This window comes from Archocentrus centrarchus, chromosome 14, assembly GCF_007364275.1.
Source record: "Archocentrus centrarchus isolate MPI-CPG fArcCen1 chromosome 14, fArcCen1, whole genome shotgun sequence".
Classification (NCBI taxonomy): Eukaryota; Metazoa; Chordata; class Actinopteri; order Cichliformes; family Cichlidae; genus Archocentrus; species Archocentrus centrarchus.
The window spans coordinates 6,609,862-6,629,572 of NC_044359.1; the positions used below are offsets into that span (position 1 = coordinate 6,609,862).

The 19,711-nt window shown below is 40.9% G+C and overlaps 1 protein-coding gene across 1 annotated transcript in view; it reads right to left on the minus strand.

The window, feature by feature from the left end:
* LOC115791949 (delta-sarcoglycan-like) overlaps positions 1-19,711 on the minus strand; it is a 137,864-nt gene that overhangs the window by 14,634 nt on the left and 103,519 nt on the right. The window contains exon 3 of the mRNA XM_030746258.1: positions 1,619-1,720. Coding sequence (XP_030602118.1) covers positions 1,619-1,720 — 102 coding nt within the window. The remainder of the gene's footprint in view (positions 1-1,618; positions 1,721-19,711) is intronic.

Here is a 19,711-nt window from a genome sequence, read left to right on the forward strand (position 1 = left end):
ACTTGTGAAAAATGTAGTGAGTAAAAGTAAAAAGTTGTCAGAAAAATAAATACTCAAGTACAGATACCTGAAAAATCTACTTAAGTACAGTAACGAAGTATTTGTACTTCGTTACTGTCCACCACTGACAACGACCCAACCTTAATCCTAACGTGTTTCAGAGAAAGAAAAAATTGAGTTTGTTGTGAAAAATGTATGTAGTGTTTGATGTGTCTTAACTAGAATTATCATTTCTGTTCCCTGCCTGTCATATGGGAGAATAATTTACAAAAGATATCATAATATAGGGTTAGGGTTGGTGTACTTACCAATAATGACCAAACCCTCACCAGATTAATTATTTACAAAGTTGAATTCTCACAAAATTAAAGCAAATATCAGTCTGCCAGTCATTGATATTTGATATATTCATCGATTCCTCAAAGCCTAAAACAAAGCCCCAGCAGTGAGACTTAAACTGGTGCATTAGGGAGAAGGTCAAACTACAACCACTCCTCATTTGGTTCAAAGGAATTCTCCTCATGTAGAGTTTTTGCACACATCAAACTTAGAGGATAGACAATGGCTGACAGCCAGATCTTGTGCGAGTTGAGAATGCTTCAGGATTCCAGAGGAGGAGTAAATGGAGAATAGTAGATTTACTAAGCTTTGCCTGCTGGCATTATAACCTGACCCAAATACATATGGAAGGAAAAAGAAGTCTGATCCTCAGTTACTCTTCTGAGAACATGCTGTGTCTCCTTCAACACAACCTATTTCAACATAGTTTAGAAGTATAGTTTTTTTTAGGTTTAGACATTTGCTGGAATCGGTGTGTTGTACCTAAAGTTGATGTGATAGCACGTGTGGTTCAGTGCTGCCAGTATGAGTCCCAGTTGGATTGTTTCACTTTATATCCACTGTATGAAACTCAAATTTGCACTGTCACACTCGCCGTCATTAGACACTTCACACCACTGCACTCTCACCATCCAGTGTTTCACAGTGAAAGTCATTTACACCTTGAGGTAGGCAAAGACAGTTTTAAATTTGATAAATATTAAAAAAAAAAAAAAGACTAAATACTAATATAATGATGCTGATGATTTGAGAACCAAAGTATCTCAAATAGTGATTTAGGCACATTTCACACATGGCTGTCCTTCCAAAGACTGTGTTATGGGAACGGCTAGCATAGCCAGACACTAAACACTTACTGACCCCCCCCCCCCCCCCCCAATAACCACAAAACTGCAGTAATCATTTTGAAGAAGCAGGTTTGACTGCAAAGAGGAGGTGTTTTGGATAGTTTTGATAACAACATGAGCCAAAAATCACACAGGAGATGTGATAGGAGCAACTCACTGCATTTAACCATACTGGAATGATACATCGTATTCATCAATTCCTTTAATGTGTAGACTCCCATGTTAGATGATGATGTGTGAATATAGCTGTGAGGAACATTAATATCAAAGTCACCCATGTCTGAATGACAAAGCTTCTATTTTAACAGCTTATTGAAGGCAGAAATGTTGCATAGTCTACTTCATGTTTGAACAAGGCTAAAATGTAAATGGGTGTGTATGTAGTACAGTATGTAAAATGTGCCAAGTGTGCATTGATGTGAATCACTTACTGGTTTGGACTGGATTTCTTTGGCGTAGAGGGGTTGGAGGAACTCAGAGTCCCCCTCCAGTTTCAGGCCCTTCTCTGTTATTCTGAGGTTTCCCATCCCATCCTGTGCAAAAGAAAGACACCCTCAATTACTTTGCAATCTTTATATACTCATATTTTTTTTGTATCTATATCTAGTCAAATTAAATTATAACTAATACAGATCGTTGATGCAGCTGGAGCACAATCATTACAACAATTACTACTTGACAGTATCAACAAAAAAAACTCGTTTAACCTTACTAAAAAATCTGATATTTGTGATAAAATATTTAAAGCCCAGGGTTCACGTTCTAAATTTGCATTGCCAAAATGATCTCAAATGATGGGACAACACAGATTTCTGTCAGCTAAGGTAAATCAGACTCATTTTCTGAGCATCCGCCGAGTCTGCATGCAGTTACATAAGAACAGAAAAACAGCCTCACAGGCATTTAAAGAGGACAGGTTCAGTTAGAGCAGAGAAAATATGATAATACAGATAATAAGGGATGAAGATTTATGTATGGTTTTTTTTCCCCCCATTTTTGCTGCTGTTCCAAACATTGAGTAGGAGCGTTTGCACATGTTAAGCCTCTCCAGGCTGTTATCTTGATGTATTCTGTGCCAATATGGTGCTGAACCTTGAACACGAGTTGTTGTGTGTGTCCAACACCTGTCACTTTATTTCTGACACCTGCAGTGTGATAACAAGCACCTGTTATTTATCTATATGGCAAGATGGCTGTGTGAGGGGGAAATTGAAGTTAATATCACACACACCTGATGGTGTAAGGAAAGATGTTATTTTGTTTCACACTCAGAGATATAAACTCCAAACACTGTACACAGAGCATATTAGACAAATTAAACTGCATCTCTGGTTGAGCAGCTGCTCTAATCTCTTCTAATCTTTTTTAATGCAATGATATTGCTGGATACTTGACTTCAGCATTAGTATTACAAACTAAACCATAGGCTAACATGATGTGCAGAATTCATACATACAATTAAGCAGTTTGTTTTGATATTTACAGCAAAAGTGTGTTCAGTGTATAACTGCAGCCAATGCAAACTGACCAGAATGCCCAGAAGTACTGAATATGCAAATGACATCAGGGATATTTCCATTTCAAAGCAGGATTGCAGGATTTGTATTGTGCCAAAAATATTAACTGTTGAGTTTTAGTTGGGCCAGAAAATAGCAGAGATAAATACCCGAGAGAACGCAGATGTGTGCAGGAAAGTGAGGAAGTTACAAATTGCTCAAAATAGGGTGGCACACTGTGCACAGCAGTGCTCTTACAGAACTAATGTAAGTTATGCATGGTGGCCTGACCTGCCATCTCATGATCATCTCATGATTTGGTAAATCAGTCAATATGATAAAGAGACTTGGGAAATCTTTTTGTATCCAAATCCGGCTTTGAACTTCTCCACAACAGTATCTCGGACCTGCCTGGTGTGTTCCTTGGTCTTCGTGATGCTCTCTGCGCCTTGAACAGAACCCTGAGACTATCACAGAGCAGGTGCATTTATACGGAGATGTGATTGCACACAGGTGGATTCTATTTATCATCATCAGTCATTTGGGACAACACTGGATCATTCAGAGATCCTCACTGAACTTCTGGAGTGAGTTTGCTGCACTGAAACCAAAGGGGCCAAATAATATTGCACGCCCCACTTTTGAGTTTTTTATTTGTTAAAAAAGTTTGACACATCCAATAAATTTCATTCCACCTCACGACTGTGTCCCACTTGTTGATTCTTCACAAAAAATTAAAATTTTATATCTTTATGTTTGAAGCTTGAAATGTGGCAAAAGGTTGAAAAGTTCAAGGGGGCCAAATACTTTCGCAAGGCACTGTATATATATATATATATATATATATATATATATATATATATATATATATACATATACCGAAGAGCCTTCATCAGGTATTCAGTGGGGATGTGGAGAACAGCACTAGAGGCCAACTTCAAGCCAACTGCACAAGTCCCCACAAGTGCGGTATTTACCAAGGAGATACTCTGTTCTGCATAGGCTCCCTCAGCCAGATCATTAATGGACTGACTACGGAATGGAGCAAACATCAGCCACCTCCTCTATACGGATGACATCAAGCTATATGCCAAAAGTGAATGAGACATCGATTCACTGATCCACACCTCTAGGATCTGCAGCAATGATGCTGGAAAGTCACTCAGACTGGAGAAGCGTAGTACGTAACAAGGAAAGGGAAGGTAGTCAGACTCAAGAGGACGACACTATCAGGATGCAGTATTGTAGACATTGAGGACCGCTACAGTACCTTGGAATCCGACAGGCAAACTGGAAACCATGAAAAGACCGCTAGGAAAGCTGCAACCGTCAAATACCTGCAGAGAGTAAGGTAAGTCCTGAGGAGTCAGCTGAATGGGAAGATCTGAGCAATGAACACCTACGCCCTGCCAGTTATCAGAGACCCTGCTGGGATAATAAGCTGGCCAGAGGAGGAGATAGAAGCCACTGACGAGACAAGTAAGCTCTTTACCATTAATGGAAGGTTTCACCCCAAATCCAGCACCCTGAGACTGTACGTTAAGTGGCAGCAAAGAAGCGGGGGTGTATATTTATGTCAACAGTAAGGCGCGAGAAGAAACAAAATCCAAGCAAATGGACTGGATTTTTTAAGCCATATTTGATTACAATTCGGAAAATAAAGTTTGCGGAATTAACTATTAGCAGTTATTTTCTGTGTAACGGTGGAAATACTGCCACTGGATTACTTTAATGCCGAAAAAATCTTTAAACTGGAGGATTCAAAGTCAGGTTCTAAAGTCTCTGCACTCCTGTCCCATTAATCTGTTGTACAGCACCACATACTTTTTATGATTTAAAAAAAAAAAAATTTAAACATCAGGAAAGAAAGTGTGCATCGGGATTAGCAATTATAACTTTGGATATGACTTTGTGCGCTGAGGAATGAATACTTGTGCCCGCGAAATTTAATTATTTGCTCAGGCTCCATGGTACTGGGCAACAAACCACTTAATGGATTCCTCTATCGGGTTTATGTATCGTCTCATGCTACCAGTAGTGACACTGACCCTAGTTAAATGCAAAACAAGTGAAAAAATTGCCAGAAAAGATGAGGAGGGAAAAATGTCAGTGGCCTCCACCTGTAAAACCATTCCTGTTTTGGGGGTTGTCTCATTGTTGCCCCTCTTGTGCACCTGTTGTTAATTTCATTAACACCACACAGCTCAAACCTATTAATTACCCCCTCTGCTATTTAATTGACCAGATCAATTTCTCAGAACTTTAACTGACTTGATGCTATACTCTGATTAAAAAGTGTTCCTTTAATTTTTTTTCAGCAGTGTATACGAAGCCAAAGTCAGCAGACTAAGTATTTTTTTTCCCCATCAGATTTCATTGTTGATTCTACACATGCAGTTTTTATGTAAAAACAAGTTAATTCCAACCTCATACTAAAACTTGATGATCCAGAGTAAAAACTGTTTTTGCTGTTTAATCTTTCAGATGAAGACCCAAAGGACAATTTTAGTCGATGACAATGCTCGTGGATACTGAGCACTCAATTGGTAAATTAAGTAAAGTTCAGCTGGAAGCAGGCAAATAGTTCATTACAAAATAAATAAATCTGTACATACATTAGTTACAAAAGTGAATTAATGAGAAACTTGTCAACCAAACATATTTTCAACTGCAGCAGCTGCACAGAGGGTACCTCTTTCTGTGTTCTTTTTCCTTCAGATTGTTATAAATACAAGAGAACTTGCCAGTCATACAAAGGTATTGCACCAGGGTTACAGAGGCTTCTGTTGCCTCCGTCTGTACACAAAACACAGACCAAAGGATATTAACCATTGAAGGTAAGTAGAGATTTGGTGAAAGATCTGCTATTGAGCTGCTTTGATTCAAACAACTGGCACAGATGACCCTTCGCTTTCCACCCAGTCATTATATATATTATATGAGATCACTCACTGGATTGTCTCCAGATAAGAGGCATCAGTGTGATAGTGGAACAAAAAAGAGAAAAAAAAGCCAGCTATCTGCTCATGTGATCTTCTCCTGCAAAGACTCTTCTTTTTGTTTTCCCACCGTCTTTTGATCCCCGGTTCTGACGAGCAAATGGAGATCAGGACCCCTCGAAATCCCAAAGTAACTGAGGATGGTTTGTAAGCCTCCTCCATGTAATCCGTCCCCCCGCTGTGTAAAACATATTAAAATTCTGGCACCGTTGTGGAAACGAGGAGGTGAGTCTTGGACGTGTCGCGACTGTGAATTATCCCCTGGTGGAAATCAGCAGGCCCGTTAGCGAAGGCCCACAGATGTCATTTAAACTCAATTTCTGAAACTTTGATGACGAAAGCCAACTGTAAGAAATGAGATATGTTTATTTTTCCTTCTTGGAAATTCTTCTGAGCACAGGTACTCTTAGAAATCAACCTATCAGAGGTAACCACAGATTCATGTGATCCATGTTTACTGAAATGTCCAGTAGGGATTCCGTCCATTGGAATCTTCAAATCCCCGAGGATCCATATAGTTAAAAAGTAATGTTGTGCATTACAGTATCTCTGCGTCTCCATTTCAAAAACTTTCTCCACTGTTGAAATATCAGAACACTCACTTTCTCTGTATGCTGACATTCAGATATGCAGCTTCCATGGACTTGGTTAAAAACAGACCCTTCATCTCACATATAAATAACTGACAGCAGAACAATAATTATAAGAGAATAATAGCACTCCATTATTGTAGATACTAAAGTCTTCATTTCATTTGTTAAAGCACAATGGGTGCTATTGTTGCAGTTCAGAATATTGGTTGAGAAACTGTCAACCCAAACTCAAATATGAGATAAAAATAGGGGATAAAATTTGGGGGAAAAAAAATGGGAAGAAATTACATAAATCTCTGAAATAATTGACTAAACAGAGTTCCCAACTTTTCTGGCCCATCACAAAGTAAGTAAAGTTGATGTTACAGGCAGTAATAATAGTGCTAGTAAATTACTGTGGATGTAATCATTCAGTTTCTACCAGATTTCTGTGGATTTTCATAACTTTATAAAATAATTTTACCACAGGCTTGACTGCTTGAACATGACTGGCTCATATCTAAACAATAAACTACATTATTCTGATATATTTCCAGTTCACCAGATGTTCAGCAGTTCAGCAGATGCTTTTAACTGCTGCTTACCAATTTTGTTCTTAGTAACAAAACAGCTGTTTGGTTATCAAAGTTAAAGTCTCTTTATTGTCAATACCATATATGTACAGGACATATAGAGGATTGAAACTGCGTTACTCTCAGACCTGTGTATACTGTGTATTTCACCTATGGACTGTATAAAAATGGATGTCGTTACTGTGATGTGACCCTATGGTTTATGAAATCCTGCTGGGAAACTTCGAGCTGAGCGTTTTCACTGTTGCCATCTATTTTCCCATCTTCTGTAGAACTGGAAGTATTTTGCAAACACAGGTACTGCCCCCTAGTGGCCATTAAAACCAATGCAGTTTTAAGGCGCTTCTGTCTTGGCGCTTCTGTGATGGCTAGTCTAATGCTAGCCATCTGGCTCGTTAACAACAACAGATCATTTTTAGAAGTTGACGTTACATGCGTCATGTTATAGATTGGTGTTATGGCTGAGTTTAGTGTTTATGCAAATTAAATTCTTGTCTTCAGTATAGAAGAATTTCATATTACTCGTAGTCTGAGGCTAACTTAGCTGTAAATGTTAACAAAATGTGTCAGCTAGTGCTGGTGAATTACAACACCACTGTGCTGTCAAAATTCACACACTATGAAAGTAAGTATATAGTATACACAGTGTACTATGTGGACATGTACAAACAGTTGAGATATGGTGTCACTTGTTACAGCCCTGCAAGCCACAGAGGGAATTAGAGATAGATACTCTAACCAGGAGAGTAAAAATCAGCCTTTGAGATGCATGAAAAACCATTTGATATGAATATGTTTGCTATCAGAGTTTAACTGTCTCTGCTCCACAGAAAGGGACACTTAGAGAGAAGCTGGGGCTGAGTCTGAAATCAGTTCCCTTTTGTTGTATACACCATCACATTTACTGCTTCCAAGTGTGAAATACAGGCTTTCAGTATATAGTATTAATAACATATGCACTATCCCATACTTCAAACATTTGCATTCTATAGCTGTGCCATGTTGTGAAACACTACACCTTACAGCAATGCCAAATGATAACGATTCATGATCTCGGTAAATAGTGTATATAAAATCTGATCTTATATACACTATCACTATACAAAATCATATGTACACTGGAATCTCAGTGTATATATGTTTAGTTTGTACTTAAACAAGATTAGAATAAATGAGAGAGGAAATAATTTTGAACACAGCCTCGTCTTGACTCTTTCAGAGGGACCAAGAGATAGAAAATCCTCTGTGTTGGTGAAGTTCACCTCAAGCCAAGTACTTTGCGAATAAAGTCTCCTTGCTTCCACTGTTTTAACTAAGCAGCTTTAAGGGTTGACATTTATGGACTCGGGGTAGCCATGCCTGTCAGAGGCTCCAAGCTATTATAATTTTCATCCAAGAATTTCAAAAACACTATTATTTGTAGGAAAAAAAACAACTATTTACATTTCAAATAGATTTTTTGGATATATGAGGCCACACTGATGATGGCCTGGTGGTTATCTTTGCAGCCACCTGCATCTTATGGCAATCGCATTTGATATGACATAATTCTTTCTGTAAGATGGAATTTGGAGTTGGAGTCTAATTCTTCACCTTACTGAAAATCTGCAGTTAGACTTGCCTCACTTTTTTCCGTTTTTATTCTCTGCAGTGAGCAGTGCACTGCCGCTGGCACAGTGAGCCATGAATAATTCAGGACATCTCTGACCAGGACAGAGGCCTCTGAACACTCAGGTGTGCCTCCTCACCTCTTCTCTCCTACTGTCTACCCTCATCGCCCATTGTTCTCTTCTTCTTTACCATGCACAGTTTGGCATTAATCATTTCCTCACAATCCTGCCCCTTGTTCAGTCCCCATGTTGATCACCCTGTTTGTCACTTTTAGATACCTCTTGCTTCATTTCTGTGTTTTTTTCTTGGCCCCTGCCTACTACTTTTTACCGTCACTCAATTTTTCTGCCTGAAAAGCAATAATACATTTTCTTCCATTACATCCATTCATTCTCCTCACCTCTGTCCCTCCTTGTCTTGCAGCTCAACTATGAGGTCAGGTGGCATGAAATCTAAAGTAACCTGCTGTCAGAGCAAAATGACAAAGAGCAGATTATGGCATGATTCAGATGACAGCCATCACTTTGACAATAATGCTAAAAACAGTCAATAACACTACTCAGTCACTAAGAGTACACAGCATCCATATTTTTACCTCAGAGTTGCAGGCCTAATGCTGTTGACTATTTGACTGCTATTTAATGCGGACTAACAGCCTTCAGAGTATGTCCTGATACTCGGTGGACACACCCACTTCATTTCAGATATTCAACAAACTACCTCCCATTTAGGATAGTTTTAGCTTTTGACACAATTGTATGTTATAATTTAATCAGTAGAGCGACACTGTGAACAATTTTATACTCAGTAAACATGCCTGCCACACCTGGGTGTATTCGCCGGTCCCTCTTTCCTTCTCAACAGACTACAAACAGCCGGGCAGCAACATTACCATCAGTTACCATCATCTCCACAGGAGCTCTATGCATGTTGTTTCTCTATACGCTTATTATTATAAACCCAATTACTAGTTTTAGAATAGCATTTTGACTTTTTGTTTATAGGTGATATATCATTTTATTACATTAAATATGTATTAAATGTACAAGATTTTTCATATAAAATTATACCGACACCCAACTCAGCACTTTTCTGTTATTTGATGCATATTTGTATTACCGCACTGTTTGACCATACTCATAGGCAATGTAATTGTTGTTTTAAAGTCATTAAAAAATTTAGGAACAATAGAAACTCTTTGGGGAAAATGAAAAATCAAGTTCACTCAATCAGTCCCATATTATTGAATCAGTGTTTTTGCAACTTAAACCACTAAAACCAGAAATACTGTGCACTCTTACACTTCAGATAAACTTTTGACCATCGCTTTATGTTGTTTAAATTGTTACTGGCAGCCTTCAGGTGTTAGTTTGGCCTCAAACACAAGTCTTTCTTATTCCCCTTGCTTTTCTGAGGCCGTGGCAGGTTTGAATATAATTCACCACAAATATACCCAGCTCCCTTCTTGTCCAGGACTCTCCTTATCTTAATCCTTTTCTTTTCTTCTGCTTTTTGTCCCTTTTTCTCTCTCCACAGCATTTGCTGCAATAAGGACTAAATTGATCTGCACTCAGTCCAGCATTCCCTCCACTGTCACCTGCCCATAAGCTTGACAGTTATTAAATATATTGAATATTATTGTTTGTGTGTTTACTTGCATCGTTGTGAATGTGTGCTGTATGCAGTCTGTGTATATATGGTTGTGCTGTTTACCTGGCTCTTTGTTGGTGCATGAGTGCAGGAAAAAAATGTCTGTCTTGTAAATAACATTTGTGCCTCCAGTTCCCGCTCTCATTCTCCAGATTTATTTGGCCCAGCTGTGTGGTACCAGCAGAGACAAGGAAGGGGGAGAGGAGCAGTGAGGAGCAATGGCACATATAAAGACTGATGTAACACTGGATCTTCTCTCTGCTCATATCTGTCGTCTTATCAGTATCCATTCCTATTTCTATAGCCATACCATCTCTCTCTGCCTGTCATGCTCCTACTTCTCCTTTACTGAAGCAGACATCTTCAAAGAGCCAGGAGTCGCTGCTGTCAATAATGTGGAGCTCTTGGCCTATTATTGAGCGTCTGCATCGATATGCATCAAGCCACCACCCGAGGCTAAAGCAAATATAGACGTCTCTGGGGGAACGTCAGACTCTTTGCATACTGCAGAGCTAATGACACTTCTGCATGGCTAAATGTAAAAGCTGTGTTTGAATACTCCTACACAGGACAAGTTATTCTGGGATCAAGTGTTGCACAGTTCAGTGCAACACTCAAACAAAAAAAAAAAAAAACTAGGCCCAAGATAATAGGATGCATTGCTGAAGGCTACGCTAATGTAGGTGGATGCTCCCCATTTTCATAAACTGTTATTTTATTCTCTCATAGAGTGTGAAGAGCAAACATCAGGAGTTGTGATATACACAGAAACAAGTGTCCCATACATGTTGCCAGTAAATGCTCTCCTCTACCTACTAACAGAATCAGAAGGCAGTCATCATTTACTGAAATCAGTGGCAAACAGAGAAATCTAGATTACATAAGAGAAAACTTGGGATTTTGTGGAAAAGTGCATATAAAATGTTAATTTAAGCTGGAGATTGGAACTAACCAACCCCTAACCAAGAGATACATTTTTTATCTTTACAAAGAACTAAATTGTAGGGTCTTTACCTTACAATATAACATGCCTTAAGGCAACTGTTGTTCTGATTTGACGCTATATGAGTAAAACTGAATGTAACTGAAAAGGCTAAACCTAATCAAGCAGATTACTTTTGGTGCGAATTAGCCTGTGCCTCAGACATACAAGTTAAATGAAGAATTTAACTGATGCTTTAAACTGGAAAAACAAATTAATTGCTAAATAAATTGGTGATTCTATGTTGGCTATAGGTATGAACATGAGGAGTCATGTGACTCTGTGATGGACTGGCAACCTGCATGTTGCCCAATGACAGCTGGGATAGCTTCTGAATTAGATAAGCAGTTGAGAAAATGGATGGACAGACTGTAGGCTGAGGATGCCACCTAATTGTGATATATTCCATATACACTCACTGGCCACTTTATTTGGTGCTATTACTGGGGTGGACTCTGTTTTGCCTTCAGAACTTAATTCTTTGCGGCATAGATTCAAGGTACTGCAAACATTCCTCAGAGATTTTGGGCCATTGACTTGATAGCATCACACTGTCCTTAGACATTTGTCAGTTGCACATCCATGATGTGAATCTTCCGTTCCACCAAAGAATGGACTAAGGATGGTCTCCACAGTCACCAGTTTGAGATGACTTCAGCTTTGTGAAATGCGCTAACCTGCTGGAAGAGGCCATCAGAGGATGGATACACTGGGGTCACAGAGAGATGGTAATGGTCAGCAGCAATGCTGGCTGGGGCATTTAAACAATGCTCATTTGACCCAAACTGTGAGAAAAAATATCCCCCACACCATTACACTACCACCATCACCCTGAATTGCTGAAACAAGGTAGGATGGATCTATGCTTTCAGACCAGGAAATGCTTTTTTTGAAATCCTCTTCTGTCCCATTTTAGTGAACCCATGTGAACTGTACCCTCAGTTTCCTGTTCTTAACTGACAGGACCGGCACCCGGAGTGGTCTTCCGCTGCTGCAGCCCATTTGTTTCAACATGTTGTGGGATCAGAGATGCTCTTCTGCGTACCTTGGTTATAAAGAGTGGTTATTTCAGTTACCACCTTTTCTGCCCATTTTCTGCTGCTCACTGGACATTTTCTCTTTTTCACACCATTCTCTGTAAAGGCTCGAGATGATTGTGTGGGAAAATCGTAGCAGGTCAGCAGTTTCTGAAATACTCTCACCAGACTGGCTGGCACCAACGCTTAAATCACCTTTCTTCCCCATTCTGGTGCTCGGATTGAGTTTCAGCAGGTCGTCTTGACTGTGTCTACATGTGGTAGTGAACGTGTATCTGAAAGACCCACAATAATGGACTGACTGAAGCCTGTACAAACAGAAAGGGATGGAACTTGAGTCTAATATTAATGTAAGTTTATCATCCTGCATTTGCTCCCAAAAGGCAAAAATAATAACAGCGATTCCTCTTCATAGTGTGTTGTGTGTAAGGCCAACCCCTAACAAAAACAGGGTACCTGGGTTAGAGTGGGTCATCAACTACTTGGATGGTCTGTGGTTTGGTCCGCGGCTTCAGGACACTGAATAATAAATCGACGCACTTGGAGGAATTTTCTTCCTCAATGCATCCATTCATGTGCATGAATGTGTGTGTAACAGATAAAGTGCTGTATGCACAGAACAAAGCACTCTATGAGTGTGTGTGTGAATGGGTGAATTTGGCTCGAAGTGTGAAGTGCTTTAAGTGGTCGATAAGAAAAGCGCTATACAAATACATGCCATTTACCTTATCAATGTTTGTTTGCCGTAACCACAGTTTTTCTCTAGCCTTAATCAAACTGGACTTTCCATTTGCCAATAACGTAGAAAAGCTTACACTACAAACAAAAACTTTGTCCATCAGAACAATCTGAAAGACGCTATGTTCACAGTATTTTCTGCACACACAGCAGCGGCTTCAAAGAATCCACTGGCCCAAAACTGACTGTGGCAGCAAAGACACACAGGTTCAGTCCTCCCATTTCAGGGCAATTCAGGCTGCATTTCTTGGCTGCATCAGAAGAAGCCTTTGAAACGGGACTTCAGACAATCTAGCCCTGAGCAGCGACACAGCAAGAGACAAAATAAAGCCTTTCATGAATCTGTTACAGTCTGGGTAAATATAGTAAAAGTTCAACAAATCTGAGCTACAGGTTGTAGGGAACGTATACTGTCCACCACAATATGCTGAAACCTGTCTGTACAGGGTGCTTTGTGCCATAATCTTTGTTTAGTTAGCAAACTTAAATAATTGCCTGTCTGAACTGTACCCTTCAGGTAGTATTTGATTCTTAATTATTTCCATCACATCAGCAAATAATAATAAATTCCTCAAATGTGAAACCACAAAACATTCTCGCCCCCTACTCATCACATATTGAAACTTGGTCAGAAGCCCCATCTCGCTATACATTAATGCTAGTGATACCCTCAAGCCTCTTTTTCCGGCCCATAAGGATCACTTTAAGAATCCATTTCCAATGTGAGGAACAACAAAAACCCACAAGATAGGTGGGGTGGCAGATGGCACAAAGATTTGGAGTCTGTCCTTAGACCACTTTTTTTTTTGCACTTCATTTAACTTTCAATTTTGACCCTAGTTTTTCTGTCACTAGTTTAGGTTTAGGCATAAAGTTGCATCAAAAATCATGATTAATTTTAGCAATAAAACTACTTGGTTAGTTTAAGGCAATAAATTATGTGGTCAGATTTAGGCATTAAATTTTACATGTTCAGAGGGTGGCACAGTGGTTAGCACTGTCACCTCACAGCAAGGTTCTGTGTTCAAATTCAGACTTGAGCCTCTCTGTGTGGAGCGTGCTTGTTCTCCTTGTGCCTGCTTGGGCCCTGTAGGGCTTCCTCCCCGAGCCCAAAGACATGCATAGGTGTGACTGTGAATGGTTTTCTGTCTGTGTTGGCAATGGCAAGCTGTCCATGGTGTACCTTGAACCTTGCCAAATGACAGCTAAAACAGGCCACAGCATCCCTGTGGCCCTGAAATGGTTAAACGGTTAACAAAATGGATGAAAGGTAGAGTCGGGCATCACCAGACAATACAAAATGATTGCATTTTTTTTTATTTTATTTTGTCAAGCATACCAACACTGTCACTAAAACCTGCATTAAATGTTGCCATAAAATAAAGACTACATTTTTTAACTGAAGTAGAAAATTGAAGCCAGTGGTGTACCCAGTATGTAACAACGCTGACTGGTCCTGACCAAGCATCGCTATCTGAAGACCACGTTATGTGTTTGCCACATAAAACAACATGTGAACTGTATTTATTCTCTTATTAACCACCATAAATCTGCATTTACGCTTCAAATACAAGTGAAAGAACCCTCTGACCAGCTGGGAGCCCACTTGGAGGGTAAAACGAAGCGCCTTTGGACAGAAGCAATGCGTTTCCTGCAATCCATTCCCCCGCCACTCCTGCATCACTGAGTGCTCTTTCAATCAGCCTCCGTTGCCCCTGTGTGGATGCCAGGAGCCAACATGGCCAAACTCCAAACTAATACATTTTCCAATTGATCTATTTGATAACAACAACAACAAAAAGTTTTCCCTTCTGTCCTACAGTGTGAGCAAAGCACTGCCTGGCACAGCATCACGTTGAGGCTGCTCTCTTTCTCTCGTTCCACAGGTGATAGCTGCAGCGTCATGTAGCTACACACTGTGATGGCTATCAGTGGAATTGGCTTTGAGATTGCTCTCCACAGTGAACCCCCCGCTCCTCTGATTGAGGCCCTCGACGCATCACCACATCATCCATCAATGGGATGGGAAAGCAGATGGGGGCGGAGGTTTGGTAGAGAGTGAACCCAAGAATGAAAGATGAAAGAAAGGAGTGCAGGAGGGAGTGCTGATAAAGTCAGGGACAGATAAGACTGGGTAAAATAGATAGATAAACACAGAGAGCAAGATAAGGGTAAAGAGAAAATGAGCGTGAATGCGAGGAGAGGCAATGTGCTGGAGCGCAAATGAGGTGAAACACGCTGACTGGAAGTGGAGTCAAGAGGAGAAAGGAGGAGAGGGAGAGTCACATGAAAACATGGGGAGGTAAATGTGGGGAAAAGGAGACAAGCAGCGAGAGTGTTCATGTCCACACTAATGTGAATGAGTTTGAAATGCCATCTTTTTCTCTCTGTTTGGGTATTACATTCAATTTAAGCCACTGCCTTCCAAATCTTAGCAGTTCACAAAAGCTCTCTAAGGGATAAAACTCCACAGATTGCAGTCTAGAAGGAGGGAACAGAGCTTTTTAAAAACCACTCTGTGATTGCCTTTAAAGCTTTTACAAACAGTGTTTTTGTTTAGTGACAGTTCTATGAAGGTGTGCTGCTTTCAGCTCTGTCTGTGCACTTTTACATACATTACAAACTTGTGAAGTGAACGTAAGAATGTTGTCACGCAAAAGACTTGAGCAAACACGCATTCTTTTATATTTTGCTAGGAAAATGGGAAACGGGTGCATGTTCAAATGTTCAAACATACATGGAAATACAGTATACAAGGAAAACACAGTTTGTACAATTCTACCAAGTTTGAAAATCAATATTTGCTACGACCACCTTTATTCGCCAACACAGCCTCACCTTTCTTAAACAAGCTCTCTTGTGATTTTTTTTAGAAGTATTCTTCAGGAATAGTTCTCCAGGCTTCTTGAAGGAGATTCAAAGCTCTTCTTTGGATGCTGGCTGCCTTTTGTTCTGTTCTCTATCAAGATGATCTCACACTGCTTCAATAATGTTGAGGTCTTGGCTCTGGGAAGGTCAATCCATGACTTATAGGCCCAGTTTCCCGTACAGGGATTAAGTCTAATCCTGGACTAAATATTTTTTCCTATTGTGGTCTTCAATGACTTTTTCCTTTTAGTCTAGGACCATGCTTAACCCATGAACGGGAAACCGGCCACTTGTGTTTATGTGTTTTCTATCTATGTATGTGGTAATAACCCCTTACCACAGCAAAATCGAATGCAGGCTTTTTGTTAGCATTCTGTTTCTCGGTTGCATATTGAGGGGGTGACTGTTTTCCAGTTGCCATTGCTTTCAGAGAATGTGGCTTTTATTCCAAATGTGAAGCACTAAGTAACTGTTTTGAAAAGTGCTATACAAATAAAGTTACCGTTATAATACTTGGTGAATCATCAAGAATATTGGCATTGCCATCATAAGCATCTAAAGTCCCAAATGAAAATACAGTGCAGTTTTCTTACTTTGTCTTTTGTCAGTTTCTTATGTTTTCATAATTTGCAGTGGAATGAGCTCTCAGAGCTTGACACAAAGCAACACAATGCAGCCTCATGGAACTAGTAGTGTGGTTAGAGAAAATTTAGATTCTTACTTTTGCTGATTTTAGTGTTGATATATTTTTTAAAAGCTTTACTTTTATATTAGCTTTTCAAACTAATGTGGACAGGAATATAATATGAAAAAATGTGTCACTTCAACATGCTCATTTTCATACTAATGTATTTAGAAATCAAAAACTTTCAGCCGCAATTTACAACTGAAAAGACTGAATATGATACCGCCACAAAATTTAGCATTATTGGCAGCAGGCATAACTTAACTGTTATGACTGGACATTTTCTGCACATTTTGTGAAAGTCACCAGTTTCCCCACAAACAAATAATTTCCTTGCAAAGAGTGCAAAAGCATGTAGTATTTGCTCTCATTAAAAGATAAAGAGTAAAAACAGGAACGGGGGAAAGTATGTCTAGTCTTTTCAGAGACTCAGCCTCTGCTCTTTGTGCCTGCGGCTGTCAGTGTCACAGGCCGATAGATTTCCTATTAACTTCATCTTCATCTGGGATGGATGGCATGGCCCTCTGAGGCCAATGGCAGCGTACCATCAAGGTTTTCGCACTGGCAGTGATTGACGTGCGCACACAAAAGCCTGCGGGCTCACTGTGCTGGATAACAGACACAGCGAGGAGTGTAGCTTGTCCACAAGATGCCATGCGGCCAGTGGATTTACAGACACAGACAAGCAAGGCTGTATATTTTGCAGCACACTGTTGGTGATCAGAAAACAGCTACAAGATGAAGCAGTTTAATCTGACACAAGCTGACATTCTGCAGGGCAAAAGTTACTGACCTTTTTAGCCTATGATTGTGGGAAATCATTCGCTAATCGCCATCTTATTGTGGTGGAGCGGTTGATGTGTCTCAGTCATCCCAGAGGTTTTTGGCCCCTGGTAAGGTGTCCCAAGGCAAATTGGTCCTGGGTGAGGGGCCAGACAAAGAGCAATTCCAGTGACCCTTATTAGAGAGAAGGGAACACTTCACCCTGTTCAGAACAGGGTTACTGTGGCCCCACCCTGTAGACAGACCTGGGGAGGGTGCTTGAGAGAGAGTGCCTGGTGGCTGGGCCTTAGCCCGTGGGGCCATGCCGGGTGAGTTGTCACCTGATCACCACCTGGTGGTGAATTGGATCAGGCGGCAGGGGGGGATGCTGGACATATGTGGAACACCTAAATGTATGGTGAGAGTAGGCTGGAAACACCTGAAAGAGGTCTCAATTCGCGGGATCTTCAACTCCCCCCTCTGGCAGAACTTTGACAGCATTCCTAGGGAGACTGAGGACAATGAGTCCGAATGGACCATGTTCTGCACCTCCAGGTTGAGGCTACTGCATAGAGTTATGGGTGAAAGGTGGTTGGTGCCTGTCGTGGTGGTAATCCCGAAACTAGATGGTGGACACCGGAGGTGAAGGGAGCCATCAAGCTGAAGAAGGAATCCTATCCTGTCCAAGCAGAATGCAGCTCGGGCAGTGGCTGAAGCAAAAACTTGGGTGTGGGAGGAGTTTGGTGAGGCCATGGAAAAAGGCTTTCACATTGCCCCAAAGCAATTCTGGCAAAACCGTCAGGAGGGAAAGTGGTCTACTCACATGTGTATAGTGCATTTGGGATGCTGCTGATTTCAACTGAGGATATAGTCGGGCGGTGGAAGGAATACTTTAAGGACCTCCACTGACATGCCTTATGTAGAGAAAGCTGAGTCTGGGGAGGATGGGGGTGACTCACCCATCACTGTGGGTGAGGTCACTGACGTAGTTAAACAACTCATAGATGGTAGGGCCCCTGGGGTGAATGAGATTTGCCTTGAGTTCCTGAAGGCTCTGGATATTGTAGGGCTGTCTTGGTTGACACACCTCTGCAATGCTGCATCAAGATCTGGGGTGGTGCCACCGGATTGGCAGACTGGTGTGGTGGTTCCCATCTTCCCCAAAGACGAACTGATTAAACTATCAAGGGATAACACTCCTCGGCCTCCCCCAGGGTACTGGGAAGGAGAGTTCATACATTAGTTGAACCTTGGATTCAAGAGTAACAAGGCAGTTTTCATCCGGGTTGAAGAACACTGGACCAGCTCTTTACCCTTTCAAGGATATTTGAATGTGTGTGGGAGTTTTGCCCATCCAGTCTACATGTATTCAATCACCTCCCCTGGGATATTCTGGGGGGGGGGGGGGGGGGGGGGGGGGGGGGGGGGTGCTGTGGAAGTCCCTATACAACGGCAGCAGGAGCTTGGTTCACATTGTAGGAAATAAGTTGGACTCGTTTCCAGTGGGCGCTGAATTTTAGGGCATCTTATCTTATTTTTCAACTGACTTTTGGCTTCTCATTCTCCAACAAAAATGACAACATAATAGAAAAAAATTATATTGTATGACAAAAACATTGAATTCATTGCCAGTGACAGATCCTAACACTAACACTCTGCAACCAAGTGAGGACCAGCACAGTTTCCTCTTACACTTTCTTACTCTTTTCACCTTCAAACATGGCAGGGATCTTAAGTATCCATAGGGATAAAAAACATCCAACACACACGCACATACACACACAAAGTTATGAATAAATTGTGACAGTCATCATAGTGGTGCAATTATCTGCCGATTATTAAGTAATTACTGCAGCTAATTGGAAACGGTTATTGTTTTTATGGTTCTCGGAGCAGCTTTGTGTCAGAGTTTCATCAAAGGCAAAAACAAGGATCGGTCACTGTCACAGCCACGGCCACACCAGTTTACTGCAAAGTGAGAAGATGCAATCACGTGCTGCTGCATTGCTGCTAAATATTGATGAGAAGGTCCCGCATTTTTGAGGCTGACTCTAAAAGTGAGACAATCCCCAACATTACAGCAAAAATAAACATGTTCATGACAACTGTATGGTTGATGATTTTCTTTACAAACTCACACATTTAAACCTTATTAACACTTTAAGTGTCACGGCCGGCGATGAGACAGGCGGAGAAGAGCAAAAACGCAGGACTCCAGAGGTAGGCATTCTGTAAAAGGTGTTTATTTTAGGTTCGGGGGACGAACACAAAATCCTTCAGAGGGAGACGAAGGGAAGACACAGGGAGCACAGGAACACGCAGGCACAGAAACATTAACAACACGCCAACAGGCAGAGAAAACACAGGACTTAAATACACAAAGGGACTGATGAGGGAAGAGGAAACAGGTGGGAACACAGGTGAAGCTGATAACCAAGACGAGACCAGGGGAAGCAAAACTGAATACAACAGACAGGGGCTGGACGACTATCAAAATAAAACAGGAAGTATGACGAGGGAACAGAGACGCA